The 15,420-nt window shown below is 32.5% G+C and overlaps 3 protein-coding genes across 7 annotated transcripts; 1 reads left to right on the plus strand and 2 right to left on the minus strand.

Annotated features, from left to right (window-relative positions):
- LOC127260083 (uncharacterized) lies at positions 1 to 3,612 on the plus strand. Its single transcript, XM_051287751.1, has 4 exons — positions 1 to 99; positions 212 to 578; positions 1,680 to 1,933; positions 2,981 to 3,612. The coding sequence occupies exons 2-4, from the start codon at positions 323 to 325 to the stop codon at positions 3,371 to 3,373; spliced, it is 903 nt and encodes a 300-aa protein (XP_051143708.1). The 5' UTR covers positions 1 to 99; positions 212 to 322; the 3' UTR covers positions 3,374 to 3,612.
- Positions 3,613 to 4,184: 572 nt separating this feature from the next.
- LOC127260082 (E3 ubiquitin-protein ligase RHF2A) lies at positions 4,185 to 9,541 on the minus strand. 5 transcript variants are annotated; one of them, XM_051287749.1, is made up of 10 exons: positions 9,353 to 9,541; positions 9,190 to 9,229; positions 8,268 to 8,399; positions 8,136 to 8,182; positions 7,238 to 7,300; positions 7,059 to 7,167; positions 6,415 to 6,788; positions 6,234 to 6,341; positions 5,343 to 5,728; positions 4,185 to 4,560 (listed from the first exon to the last, which is right to left on the minus strand). In XM_051287749.1, the coding sequence occupies exons 3-9, from the start codon at positions 8,397 to 8,399 to the stop codon at positions 5,386 to 5,388; spliced, it is 1,176 nt and encodes a 391-aa protein (XP_051143706.1). In that variant the 5' UTR covers positions 9,190 to 9,229; positions 9,353 to 9,541; the 3' UTR covers positions 4,185 to 4,560; positions 5,343 to 5,385. The 5 variants fall into 5 exon arrangements, with proteins under 5 accessions (XP_051143706.1, XP_051143704.1, XP_051143705.1 ...); XM_051287747.1 differs by having other exon boundaries at positions 8,268 to 8,402; positions 9,353 to 9,540; XM_051287748.1 differs by lacking the exon at positions 9,353 to 9,541 and having other exon boundaries at positions 9,190 to 9,346.
- A 3,041-nt stretch (positions 9,542 to 12,582) lies between these two features.
- Positions 12,583 to 13,029, minus strand: LOC127259480 (uncharacterized). The gene has a single exon (XM_051286845.1). The coding sequence runs from the start codon at positions 13,027 to 13,029 to the stop codon at positions 12,583 to 12,585; it is 447 nt and encodes a 148-aa protein (XP_051142802.1).
- Between the last annotated feature and the right edge of the window lie 2,391 nt (positions 13,030 to 15,420).

Consider the following 15,420-nt stretch of genomic DNA (forward strand, 5'->3'; position numbering starts at 1 on the left):
TAAAAATAAAACTCACTTTTTGGTACAATTATTAGTATTATACAGATTTGAAGACAAGCAAGCAATACGAGATGCTTCTTTTTTTAGCGATTTGAATGTGTAATGGATTTATTTGATTTTTATTTTTTATTTTCTGGCTTTGAAAAATGTTTTGAGATTTGGCATACACTCTAATTTCAAGCTTTGAAAACCCTAATCTTGTCTCTTGCAGGCAGCACTGCAGAAAATAATACTACTAATAAGTGATTGGATTTATCTGGTGTCGATAGAAAATCAGTAGTGTACAATCAGTCGATTCCTCCAAGGAAAGTAAGTAGAAACGATGAGAAGGCAAGGAGGTCATTACGGTGCCGAATCGGGGGGCGGCGGCGGCGGCGCTAACCAAGCATACGGCGGTGGAGCGGGTTCAATGCGTCAACAGCAACAGCAGCAACGCGATAAATCAGGGTATTACCAGGAATTGCCCATCGGCGAGAAGGAAGGCCATCAGCATCACAATCAATGGCGGTGGGAGAGAGATGATGCGCTGGCGAAATTGCCTCAGACTCCTATGTCGCCCACTGCGCCGTTCGCCGAAGGTAATTGCTGCAATTCTATCTGCTTCGCTCTTTCATCTCTTCGATTGTTTGTGGGGTTAACTTAAGGTTCTTTTCTTTATATCAGTTCTTGGAACATTAGTTGCTCAAAAGCATTTTGGTGATGAAAGAAGCAGATACTGAAAATGAATTTTGCTAATGTTGTTGTGCTTCATTGAAATGGATAAAATCAGTTATGATGATGTGCAGCAACATACTGTTGTTGGTATTCGTGAATAGTTGCAGTAGTAAAAATGGTTTTTTCAATGTCGGATTAATCAATTTCATTTCTTTACTGGAGAATTGCTAATGTGTGCAATTAGCATGTAGTGAATTCAGTTTCTTGAGTTGATTTTTCAATGTGAAATTAATCAATTTCGTGTCTTTACTGGAGTTGCTAATGTGTGCAATTCACACATCTAGTGGATTCAATTGATTCCCAGAGAACTGCCATTGTAGCTACCCTTGGCAATGAGTCAATTTTTAAACTAAATGTATGAACAAATTGCCAGATGCCCTTTTTCCTACTAGTTCTAGTTCTGTGATATATCCAGCTGGACAATGCTGATGAACCTTGATTATTGCACCTTGTCTGACTGTTTGTTTCTTAACTAGTGAACTGATATCCATAAGGCTCTATTAACATCACTACTCAGAAGAGAAACCTGTGAAGCATTGCCACAAGAGAGAAATGTTAAATCACCCCTGCTGCATTTTCAGATACGTGTTTGTTTGGGGGTTTGGATTTTGAGTTGGGATTTGAATAGTAAAAATTTGAATTTGAATAGTTGTATGATGTGATATAAATAGGTGTTGATGTGATGTTTTGAATGTAAAATTGATTTTTAGTATAATATAAAAAATAAAAAATAGGTGTTTGATTTGATGTTTTAGTGGAGAAAAAATTGGATGAATAGTGTATTTAAAATCCAATCCCCCAAACAAACGTACCCTTTACATGTCTTGAATTTGAACTTTCTTACTTGGGTCTGACATACCAATGAATGAATTTGATTTGAATCTTGTTTCTTGGGGGCAGACATACCAATGAATGAATTCAATCTTCCCATCCTTTTCCTGACTCTAATGCTATTGTTATTAAAGGTCAAGGACATGAAGGCACGAGATCCTATTACCAGAGCCAGAGGATGGATCCCCGCATGCCTCTAGAAAAACAAAGCAGTAATGTTGTTGATCCCCGGGCGCAAGCTCATGAAGAGGATATGGACATTGGATACGAAGACAATCAGGTAGTGCAGACATTCGAAGCTCTCGAGCAGAGATTCCTTGACGACATTATGAAACTGAGCAAGGAACAAACCGATGCTGAGGATGCTGAAAATGCCAGGCATAGAGCGGTTTGTTATTTTTTATTTTTTTTCATTTTTTAATATTCGTTCATTATTCTAATTTCAGAATCATTATACTCTCTTTTGCCTATACTAATCACCGACCATAGTTGTTTGAGATGTTTCTTCCTATGGTTTTTGCATTATCTTTTTAATGCACTATAGGCATGCTTACTTTGTAGATAGGAAAATATTGGTGATAGTTATAATTTATTTCAATAACATCGCAGTTTTTCTATTAATGCATGTTGACCTAAAGTAATTTGTTTATAATATCCTACTTTATTTGATTGAGTAGATAATCCATTTTCTCAGATTATACTGAGTCCAAAGATAATCAAGGGCTTTGATCCAATACGCTATATCTGCAATTAGATTAGATAAAATAATTCACATTAAACATGTTCTAAGGGCTTACTTCTTCGCCGCGTGCATGTTCCACAATTTTATTTATTTGTTTGTTATAGAAAACTTTTTGTTTAGAACATAGCATTTTGTGACAATTAGGAAAATTAACTGCTAATGTAAGATGGATGCCATTAATTTTACTCTTACCTATACCACCACATTAAAAAATTTGTTGTAGTCTTATCCCTGAGCAAGCCCGGCTTTATGGTTGCAACCCAGTCTATTTTTTATTAGAAATGACTTCGATCATCTTGGATTACTAGAGTTGCGACCAAAATAGAGTGATATTCTTTCAGTTACACCCTCTACTTAATCTCACTTTCCTTTAGTCATTGAATTAGAATGGTATGAGACCTTTAGTGTAGAAAGTATTGATTTGCTACCAACATCCGATCTTGCATAACAGAATTTGTTTGAAACACCTAAAACTTTTCGTAAATCAAATCCCAATGGGTTTACAGTCAATAAAAGGAACTATAGAACGGTTCATGTCCCTTCAACGAGGATGCTCTTGATAGAACTTCAGAAACTTTCTTTGAATATTGCGAGAAAGATTGTGCTGTCCGGATATTATCCCTTTATGTATTTCTTATTTTCATTTATACCATAACAGCAATGCTGATTTTCTTTCATAATTCTGCACTGTAGAGACTTAATGTAATCAATGCTCAATATGAAGAGCAATTAGCTGCACTCCGTGCCCGCCATGCCAGTCGAAGAGACGAATTCCTCCGGAGAGATTCCCAAGCAAGGCAACAACAGTATCAGCAGATCGCCATGGAACAACAGCAGCAATTCGCCAACAGTGTTGTAGCCCCCAACGACCCTCCCCGGGGATACAATGCAGGAAGTGTTCCCACAGAGGAACCGCACCGGGCCTACAATTCTGATCACTACGACACTTACAATAGGGAACGTGGTCGATATAGTGGCAATGCTAGGGACCATGAATTCGAGCAGAAGGTTCCGTACCCTAGAGGCCGCAATTATGGCTCTGGTGGTGGTGGCGGCGGCGGCAGCGGCGGCTCCCGGTATTACTGATTATGGATTTAAAGTCTCAGTCTTGTCACCAAATCTTGGAAACCATAATGAGAGTTTGGGATTGGAATGTGGTTTTGTGTTTTCTTTTTCTGGAGATTAGATTAGATTAGTGAGATGTGTTGATTGAGAACTTGTGAAGTTTGTTTGTAGTAATGAGCCTTGAAACTGTGACAGTTTGGGGAAATACTACTGTGTAATCCATCTTGTCTTATGATTTGCTTGCTCTTGATTTTGAAGAATTAATTATTTGATTCTAAATGATGTTTTTGACACTTTTTTCTAATTTTGGAAAAAAAAATTAATATATTAAAATTTTAAATATTATCCTTTCGTCTATTTTCTTTTTCATTTTTATCATTTATATTTTATATATATAGATATAATAATTACTAATATGTAAAAATTAAAATAAACATTAATAAAAATCACTTTACCTTTTTTAATTATTTTATTCTATAAACCCAACCCCTTGTCCCTGCAAACTAAACTCCTGCAAACTCGACAACAAATTGAATCCCAACCCAAGTATTAAATTGAAAGGAGTATAAAATAAAATGTAAATGATCAAATTACCCTTGTTCTATGAAGAATGAAATAAATAGATTAAAATGATAACTAAGAATAGTTTTGAAAAAATATAAATAATTTTGTTTTATAATGTGTAGGTGTTGCAAGGAATTGAGGATCCCAAACTAAAGACATCTACTTCTGTCTATATCTAATATTTAATAACACATCCACACCAACCATGCCATGCATACATATTGGACATGGTTTGAGTAGAGTAACTAGGCAAGTAGGGGAATGGATATAATAGCAGCATCATAATTCATAATACCATATTTAGTAGCAAAAGATTTACATGTTACAATTCTCTGTAACAACAACATCAACAGCAACAGCAACAATAATAATAATCTCTCATACAATCCTTCCAAAGGAGGAGGACTGCTCCAGACCCCATGCACCGTTCAGTTTATCTTTATTCTACCAAATCGTCTCAGAATCAGAATCAGACTCAGACTCGACTCATCATCATGTAGAGTGACGGTAAATAAGCTTGACAGACGGTATAAAATAGTACTATTTAGTATTACTACATGACCTCAACACAGCAGTTCAGTTTGTCGTTCTCACAGTAGCATCGCCTCGAGTAGAGTAGAGTAGAGTAGAGTAGAGTAGGCCACCTAACCAAAAATGGTGAGAAAATAATAATAATAATAATAATAATAAAATTCAACGTCGCGAACAAAAAAAAAACAGCATATTGCTTACTATATGAAATAAGATCAATTCTAAAAATAATCCTATGCTAAAGGAAAGTAAGTGCCCAAATGTAACCTTCAATTTTGTTGAAAAGGAAAAGCTTACGAGATTTTATTATTCAACCTTTTCTATATATTTAGCCTTTTCTGGAGTGCGGAAAATGGAAAGTATAAACTAAGCTAAGGGTGTGTTTGTTTGGGGGATTGGATTTTGAGTTGGGATTTGAATAGTAAAAAATTTGAATTTGAATAGTTATATGATGTGATATAAATAGGTGTTGATGTGATGTTTTGAATGTAAAATTGATTTTTAGTATAATATAAAAAATGAAAAATAGGTGTTTGATTTGATGTTTTTGGGGGAAAAAAATTGGATGAATAGTGGAAATCCACCAAAATCCTTCAAACAAACACACCCTAAATGTATCACAAGTAAACACAAAGGTTGTGTTCGTTTGGGGATTTGGATTTTTTGTTTGGGATTTGAATAGTAAAAATTTTTAATTTGAAATAATTGCATGATGTGATATTTTGAATGTAAAAATAATTTTTAATATAATATAAAAAATAGATACTCAATTTGATATTTTTCAACAAAAAAAATAAAATCGTAGAAATCTGAAAAAAAAAATTGATAAAAGAACACACTCCTTGTAAATCATAATAGACTTACTTTCCGATCAAAATAAATAAGACTGACTTACTGAGAGAAGGAAGGAATCCAGGAGCTCCATTAAATTCTTTGGCTTAGTTTGATGCAGAGCCCGCGCAAGGTGCTCGGCCCTCATGGTTGTTTGGTGAATGGCTGTCACTCACAACATCTGCTGCTGCAGGCATCTCAACCGGGGCTGGGGCGTCATCTGAAGTGTCTAACGGTGTAGATGTGTTGGGTCTACCATCATCTGCTACTGCCAGATGGTCCATCATTCTCGTCACCGTCGCATTACCATTACCATTACCGGTACCGGTACCATTTCCTTGATCAGCCTCTCTGCGGATTTCAGTCACGGACTCGGGTCCATTATTATTGTTGCGAGCAAATAGTCTCTCTTTCCAGCCCCTTGTGCTCTTGGTTATGGACTCTTTGTACCTGAAAGCAACCGAGATAATATAAGCTCGATAAAAAGGAAATTTACTAACCAATGGAGTAAGAGGTTGTTGGATCAATTCATTTAAACAAAAAATAAAATGACAAAAAAAAGGGAATATTTCGAAACAGCAGCAATCACCTCCAAAAAGAAGTTATTTGCATATTATAGATTCTTCGAAAATTTTTGGATACACTAGGGGTGTGTTCTTTTGGGAGATTTCCCCATATTTCCACTATTCGCCAATTTTTTTTCCCCAAAAAATATAAAATCAAATATTTATTTTCATTTTCTATATTATACCAAAAATCATTTATATATTCAAAATATCACATCAATACCTATTTATAGTATGATACTACAATCCAATTCAAAATTTTTACTATTCAAATCTCAACTCAAAATCTAATCATCCAAACAAACACACCCTAGAAAGACTTATCACATCTGAGAATAACTACAAGAAAACAATATATGCGTCAACAATGAATGCATCGAACCTAATACCTTGATGACAATGCACTAAGGCGGGATTTCAGGGAATCCGAGAATGACTGAAAATCAGATGGTCCAGCTCGGTCTTGACTGTTCGGGGAAGTGTGCAGCGGAGATCTCCTAGGTTAAGAATCACATTGGTTAAACATTTGGGCGACAAAATATGATTTAAAATATATATATATATCAATACCTATTGTTTGAGGTTGTCCCATGTTGAGATGGGCCTGAGCTCGATCCAGGGGCAGTAGTCACAGGATGATCGGCTTGTTCAGGAGACCGTGCAGTAAGGTGTGTAGAGTCTTCTCCGACTGTAATAAACGGGGAGTTTGGGCCGGCAATCATGACTGCAGGAGGCGGATTTCCATCTCGCTGACCAACAGAAGAGCCAGAAGCCCCGTTAGGATGAGTAGAGAACACCAAAACATGTGGACGCCCTTGGGAATTGGTTCGATTCCTCTGACCTTCCCGTCTAGCAAAATGGCGGGCTCTTCCCATTGCAGCTGCAGCAGCTAAGTGCTGAATAATGCGCTCTTCGAGTTCTGATTCGCTTGCACTTACCGGCAACTGCAACAAAAGTTTGGGTAAGTCTTGTGAAAAGATAATCTTGTCCAGCACAGCCATTGGATCGATAAAAACAAGAGTTTTTTTTTTAAATGAATCAGCAAAGAATTCCTTCTATTTGGTAGATTAGAAATAAATACATAAATAAATTATTTTAATTTCATCAGCAATTATTTTTTCAATATTACATATGTCACGCTACACGTATTTGTAATGTATAGAATGTATAGAAAATTATGGAAGAGTACGAGGGAGGGAAAGGGAGCAACGTACGTGTTGTAACTCAAAGTCTCCGAGGGTAGGATGATGAAATATAGCAGTATTTCGAGGCGGATTCATACGGATATTCCTCTCATGCTCCACGGCGTCGAGCAATTCTTGGCTGCCAAACAAACACAAAGATAAGAGCACAGGTGGATGTAAATTCAAAAGGAGTTGCAGTGTTAATGTACCTGTCGGGATCCTTAAAGCTGATGGGTTGCAAACACATTGGGCATTGGGAGCTTCTCTGGCACCTATATCGTTCAAATCAGATAATATATTCGAAAAGGAGTCCAATCTCGAATTCATTTTTCCATAAAAAAGACAAACTATGCATAAAAACACTGCAAAATACGTATGAACAAAAACAATTTCCTCTTGGGGATAAATAATACAAATTTCAACCATCTCTAGATCATTACCTCTATTCTAAATTCAAATATAAATCATTTACACAAATAGATATACCAACTCATTTTTCTTCACATACATAGATTCCATAGGATAATCATTATCGCTTAATCTACCACTTCATTAAAACATAATACAATTTTCCCAATCAAGTGTCGATAGCAGATGTCTTGGAACATCCGGACAACATGACTGTACACTGACCCCCAATAAACCATAAGACATCTGTAAGCCTGGACAATAATCAGATATACAAATAAAACAGGAAAAAATTACTGCCCTGTTATATTTCGTAAGATTCAAGATTGAGCATACTACTAAGTCCAACCATAACATCTAGAAAGAAGGGGATCAGTTCTGTTCGAGACCTAGAGCAGATTTGAGGCCAAATAATCTAGTGGCGAAGATACAAAGGTTTGACTGGATTCATGGAAGGTTACAAGTTTAGTGCCCGAACCTACCTCAGAAATATATATATACATAAATAGACACACACTTCAAACCTTCATATTAATTCTTGTTGTATAATTAATAAACTTGTACAGATAGTGGGATACTCGACTATTTCAACACTAGAACAGCCAATACTTAGAAAACTCAGTATACGTAAATACAGAGACATCATAAAACCAAAAACAATAAAATCATAGTTTGAAAAAAGGAAAGTGAGGTCTGTACCACTCGAGAATGCATTGAAGATGGTACTCATGCTTGCAATTAGTCAACTGCAGTCATAAGAAAACAATTAGTTGCATAATCCAGCCCCAAGCCGCAACAGCTGTACAAACAACCATCAGACTATTTACATACCGTCGAAGGATCACTATCACAAAAAGCTTCAAGGCATATACTGCAAGCATCTTCATACGCTTCCTGTAATCCTCCTTCCACAAAAGCAGCCGCAGAAGCCATATGGCTCTCGGAAGCCTTTCCCTCTTCCATCTACTGCATAAACAGGAAAAACAAAATATTTAATAGCCACAAGACCAACACAAAAACTTTGAATCAATTATAACTTTTCAGTGAAGTAGGGTTCTTGTTTTCGAACAAGTACATACTGTTACGAAAATAAGATAGCAGCACATTGTAGATACAAGGACTCAATCACCAGATCATGCTGATGGAATACCCTAATCAAAACTGATTCAATGCTCATATTTTGCAAATTTAAACCGAAATCGGGTAACAGGGCAGAGATAATAAATTACATCACTTTTATAAGAAGAATTCTTTCTGTAAAATTTCACTTCAACAATCAGAAGATTCACTACACTTGAACCCTAAACAGAAAACCATCAATTCAATTAGCTTACAACAGTCTATGTTTTAGAAATAGAACATAAAAACTTACCCCATCAATTCAACAGCTACCTAGAAATAGTATAACAATTTAATAATAGTAATCACAGTATTATTCATAACCCTAAAACCATCGCACCTTCACCGTCAAGCAACCAAAACAATAGCAGAAGCTGAGGGTGTCATCATACTTCAGACCCAAACCAAAATCAACAAATTATTACAAAAATTCAGCCTTCAAAACTAGTAAATCATTTCTATTAAACGAATAGTCAATTCAAATCATTTTTCAACATCACAGAACAGCGAGGGCAAAACCCTTTCCTCGGCTTCTCGCACAGTACAAAAAAATCATATCCAGTAATAAATAACAGAAATTTCAGAAAACCCAAAACCCTAATCGATCAAATTCCCAAAAATCCCAAAATTTTACCTCGACACGGAAACACCGAACAGAGCCCCGGATCAAACCACTGCAGCAAACAGATAGAAAAAATCGATTCTCAGAACATATGCATATGTATGTAAGTGTGTAGAAAGGACGAGGAGGAGATGAGAGGAAGGGATTGATGGAGGTGTGAGAAAAGTGAGAATACCAAAGGGGAACGACTTGTGGACTTTTCCCTTTTGTTGGTTTTGGAGAAAAATATTATTTATATCATTAAATCCAAGTGATTTGCTTGGCTTTTATTTCTTTACTTGACTTTATTGACGGTGGCGAGGGACGACTGACTACTGACTCACTGACAAACTCCCACAATCGGCGGAGCCCACCAAGAACCGCGCCGCGCCCCGCCCGCCTGCACTGCACGGATTTGGATTTTGGATTTTCGCAAAGAAGACTGGTGCTGTGATTTGATTTGATTTCGATCTCGACTGGGGTTGCGGAAATGGACAATCAAGACGCGTTGGGTGTGCTGTGGGGAGTGGGTAAAACGAATTCGTATTAATTTTTCTGCCTCTGTTTTCCAAAAATGGGAAAGACCGGTTCTTTGATTGATTTTTTGAATGTGATCGAACGTTCGTTCCAACACTTTTATTTAAAAGTAACTGTTGTTAATTGGGGGGAAATGTTAATGAAGAGAATTAGTAGAAAGTGGGGTTTAATTTTGCAGGACACGGGCGTGTCGTCGTGAGGAAGATAATCCTTGCAGCGTGTTATTTTGAGTTTTAGCCGATTTGAAGATGTGTTCTTGTAAAGTAAAGTGAAAGTTTTGCTTTATGGATACATACCTAGGTCTGTTTCTTTACATGAGTTTGGAAAAAAATTGATTTAGTTTTGATATAAAAATAATATTTAATAGAAAAAATATATTTTTTTTCGAAAAATATAGAATTTAAATAGTAAAATTTGAAAAAATTTTACAAAAGAAATATAAGATTTTGTTTTGTTTTGATTATTTATTTATTTCAGTCTTGGACATTCGAAATTAAATAATAATAATATTTGGAGCAAAAATCATTATTAATTTCATCCAAATTCACTTTTTTTATTTTTTTTTCCACTCAAAAGATTTTATCAAAGTTAATTTCATACTAAATTATAAATTATTACTCCATTCGTCCCAACTAATTTGTCTTCTCTAGTTGGCGCAAAATTTTAAATATTATGTATAATTAAGAAATGTATTAATAAAAATAATTATGATAAAAATAATTATAAATTACTAAATAGTTTAATTAAAATAAAAATTTTTTATAAATTATGAATTTTAAAATGTGATTAAAGTGTATAATTATATTTAGAAAAATAAAATGGACAATTATGTGGGACGGATATGAAAATAGTAAACAAATTAAGTGGGACGGACGAATATGAAAATCGTGAACAAAAAGTGAGATGGAAGAAATATTTTTTTATCTCATCGTTCAAATTTCAATTGATTTTGCTAACGTGGTTGTAACTGACGTAGCATCTGAATAGGATCGAACACAATCATGTTTAATCCTATATTATATCCTACAACACAGCCACGAGCCAACACTCCAATAAAAATGTCTCTATTCGATCCCAAAATCCATCCGTTTTCGGGATTGTGTTCGTTCAAATCAAAATACAAAACAAAGACACTCCAAATTTATCATTTTAAAAATTAAAAAGAAAAAATGGTAGTAAGTTAGAATTAAATTATTAGTGCCTGGTTTTATTTAATTAAGGTATGTTTAGTTTTCATAGCATGCATAAATTGGGAATATTTTTGTTAAGTGAAAACAACTTTTAACAACATGAGTCCAGCTACTACACATGAATTCTAATCAGTTGGGCTGTACCGTACGTACCTAACAATAAATATACTATTCTACAAGGGGTAATGTGACAAAATGTGAGTACGTACGATTTGTAACGGAGTATTCCTATTCTTTTCTATACAAAAATAACAATAATAAGCACAACAAATATTCTACTCCCTACGTCCCATATAATATGGAGTGTATGATTGTAGACACGGGAATTTAGGTAAAATATAATTAGTAAGTAATTAAAAAATATATTAGTAAAAATAATTATTATTTAGTAAAAATAATTATAAATTAAAATTAAGATAACTAAATAGTTTAATTAAGATTAAAAAAATTTAAATTATGATTAAAGTGTATAATTAATTTTCCAAAAAAAGAAATGACAAATTACGTGGGACTGACGAAAATAGAAAAATAGGGACAAATTATGTGGGACGGAGAAGTATAATCAATAATCCCTTAGTCCAGATATTTTGTCTACACACATGCTACATATAAAAATTTAAGTAAAATATAATTTTAAATTTATACCGCAAGAAAATATATAGAATATTTGTTGTGAAATTATTGCAATCAAATAGTTAGTGTAAAAAATATATTAGTGTTTTTATTGTGTTTTGTGTGTGATTTTTTTTTTTTTTTTTTATCTGAGATATGAAAAAAAAAATTTTGACTTTTTCAAGTATATGTTATATATTGTATAGATATATATTATATATTTTTTATAATATTAATCGAAAGCGTATAAAAAATTTAAGTAAAATCTCAATTAATCGAACAAAATCAGTTCCAATATAAATAATGTATATTTGATATTTGTTTGATTACATTTTGATTTTTAATATTTTTTCAATTACCTAAATCGAATATATTTATATTATTATATTATATAAGTATCTTCACCAAAATTTTCGGTTCCGGATATTTATTCGGTCTAATTTCGGGTACCAAATACTAGCATATTTTCATATATCCAAACCGTGCTCAATCCTAATTATTGGAACTAAAAATCAAGGGTTTGTTTGGTTTGATTCATTACTATTGAATCCATTACTAAAAACAAATCTATCAAATATTGAAATTAAAATTCAAATAAAATAATAAATAAATAAATAAATAATTGCCGGTTAAACATAGACTCAGTCGTGAAAATTATTCAAATGGTGTTTGACATATCATCTCGTATATATTTAAGTTTCATTTAATATTATATATATATATATATATTTTCTACACTAACAAAATTCAAACCACCGATCCAATAATTCAAACAATTGAAGTGTTTTTCAATTTTATTTTACAAATATGAAATTTACCAGCTGTCTGGTGTGAACTCTTCCAATTCAGCAAAAGTTCATCGTCCCTGTGTGGCAGGATATGATTTCACAGGCACCTCCGCAATGCAACTTAAATCCCACAGGCGCAACTCTAAGTCACCAACCAAACAAATCCCTAACGGTTCTTATCCAGAGCTCAAAATTGAATCAATTTGTTTCTAAAACCCTAAATCCCCAAATCGAACTCGAAATTGGATCCATTGACGCACAATGAACAGTTGTTCACATTCAATCAAGCAATCGACCATTCAATCATCATCTCTATCAGAATTACTTCTCCAAAATCCAGCCATATAAAACCGATCCAAAACCTCATTCTCCCACTCGACGACGTCGTTTTTGTCGCCGCCGGCTTCCGATTCCTCCTCCTCGTCCGTATACAAGCAGGACGAAAAGTTCATTTCTATATTCCGCTCCTTCTCCGCCGATAAGAACTTTCTCCTCTTCCTCAACAACCTCCTCCTCCTCTTCTCTCGCCAGATACCGGCGGGGAGACGGTACACCGCTAGGATCAGGAGGTGCATCATTCCGCACGGACAGCAACAGCACACCGCGGTGCACTCACCTGCAGTCTCGCCCATGCGGCTCCACCTTCCTTTGCTACCGGCGGTTTTTCCGTCGGTCTCGGTCGATGACGTCACCGCCTCCATCAGCAGAGGCTGCCTCCGCACCACCGCCGCAACCTGTCCTTCCATCCGGAAATTGCAGTCTGTTTGCTCACGAATATGATTGCGAAAAACGACAGAGTATACTGAATCGAAAACAGCCTGAATATGATCCCTCTGAATATTTTCGGATCGAGAATCGCAACTGAATGGGAAAGATTTTTGGTGACGATTATAGATACAGCGGAAACCGCAGACTAATTCTAGAAGAAATTTTCTTCGTCACTCGTACTAATTTTATATACATTACCAGAGTCACGTGTTTATGTGTGAACTTCTATTATTTATGGAGTACGTAATTACGTTATTGCCCCTGAAAATTTTGTGGGCCGATTATTTTGTAAAATAGTTTCAATTAATAGTTTTTATTATAAAATATTAAAAAATTGTGTAAATAATATTAAATTAATTAATTTTTTAAAATATATATTTAAAAAATTACTCGAAAAATCCATTGCATCTGATTATTTGATTTTAAATATTTATAGTTACTAAGTTGCTCAAAAAAATCATGAAAAATTGACATTTCATGTTTAGAAATGATTAAGTTATTGAATTTGTGTATTTATTATTTGAGCTTCAATTTACATGATATTTTAAATAATATGTTATTAAAATTATATATATTTTTATATTTTAATAAAAATTAATTTAAACAAATTATTGATTCTCTCCATTTACTCCAAATTAATTTAAAACACTTTACATATCAAATTTCAAATTTTTATTTATTTTTATTTTTTTCTTCAATAAATAAATCTTTGTATCTATATTTAAATTTTTTGAATTTTTTATAAAATTAATTTATGTTAATTATAAATATTTAAATATATATATTTATATTTATTTGTATTATATAAAATTTTATTATTTACACAAATAATATATATTATATATATTCTATTAAGATATAGTGTTTAAAATGTTGAAATACTTATTTTAAATTTCTTATAGTATTATATTAAATTTTATTTTAAAAATAATAACAAGACAGACTAAATAATTTTATAATTAATTTATTAAACTACAATATCTAAAATATAAAATGTTTTTGTTTAGAAAATTTATTTGAAAAGATATATATTTATTTTTATGTAAAATATAGAAAATTATATAAATAATATAAAAATAATAAATATACGTAATATATTATTTTTTTACAAAAAAAAATATGTTTATAAAAAATTATGAAAAATTAAAACTATGTTCCTAACAAAAAAAAAAAAATCTTCTTACCGGAGATGGAAAGAGTATTAAAAGTGTGTTTGTTCAATTAAATTGTTTAAAGATATAAATTTTTTTATGTAAATAATGCTCTTTCTGTCTCAAAATTATAATTTTAATTAAATTAAACGCGAGATTTTAAATCAAAAAATATACTTTTAAGCTTTCAAATAAACACACCCTAAAAAAAATTTAAAATATACTTTAAAAAAAATTAGGAAAGAAAACACCATAAAATTCACATGGGAATATTTTAAAATAAAAAATAAATAAATATTATCGCATGGCTTGAAGAATAAAATGTTAGGAATAGAAGAATTAGAAAAGGGTAAAAAGGGTAAAAATGCGAGAGTGCAGTAACTTTTAGCAGGGCAGAGAGAGGCAAAGGGATTGATAGGATTACAGACCGTCACCTTTGACTTTGACTGACGGGTTTTGTGGGCCCATATTTTGTCATCTAATGCATAATCATTGCTGGCGCTTGCGTGTCAATATCACCCACCCCTATGCCTACACCTACGCCTATGCCTGACCCTACCCCACCCTACCGTGCACATTAATTAATTCCACTACCTATTAGCAGCTACCAATCACCCAACCCACTCTAGGAATATATGCTATTGTTATTACATTTATTTCATTATTTTATTTTTTTTATATAATAAATATAATTGTCAATAATATAATATAATTTAATTTAATTTTAAAAAATTATTATATATAATTATATTTTTAAAAAGTAAATTATGAAAAACGGACGTAAATATAAAAAATAAAAACTTTATACAAAACTAAAAAAATATTTAGATAATTTATTTATTTATATGTATTTTTATATATTTTTATGTCCAATAATATTTTATATAATATTATATAAATATTAATCAATATAAAATTTATTAACTTGAAATATATACTTTATTATTTTAAAATTTGAATATAAAAAAATAGAGAACAAAAGGCAATTTTGAAATATGATAGATAGATCATTATCATTGATTAATAAATTTTCTAAATATATTTATAAATAGTCTATGTTAGGTTTTAAATTTTAAATTTAAACCTTTTTGGATAATATATGTTTTATTATTATTATTATTATTATTTAAGGTAATCCATTTTTTAGAAATGTAATAAATGTATAATAATTATAATATTTTCATTAAAGGTAATAAATTTCATGTTTATTATGTTCCA

Source organism: Andrographis paniculata, unplaced genomic scaffold, assembly GCF_009805555.1.
Source record: "Andrographis paniculata isolate CXL003 unplaced genomic scaffold, ASM980555v1 Contig60END, whole genome shotgun sequence".
NCBI lineage: Eukaryota > Viridiplantae > Streptophyta > Magnoliopsida > Lamiales > Acanthaceae > Andrographis > Andrographis paniculata.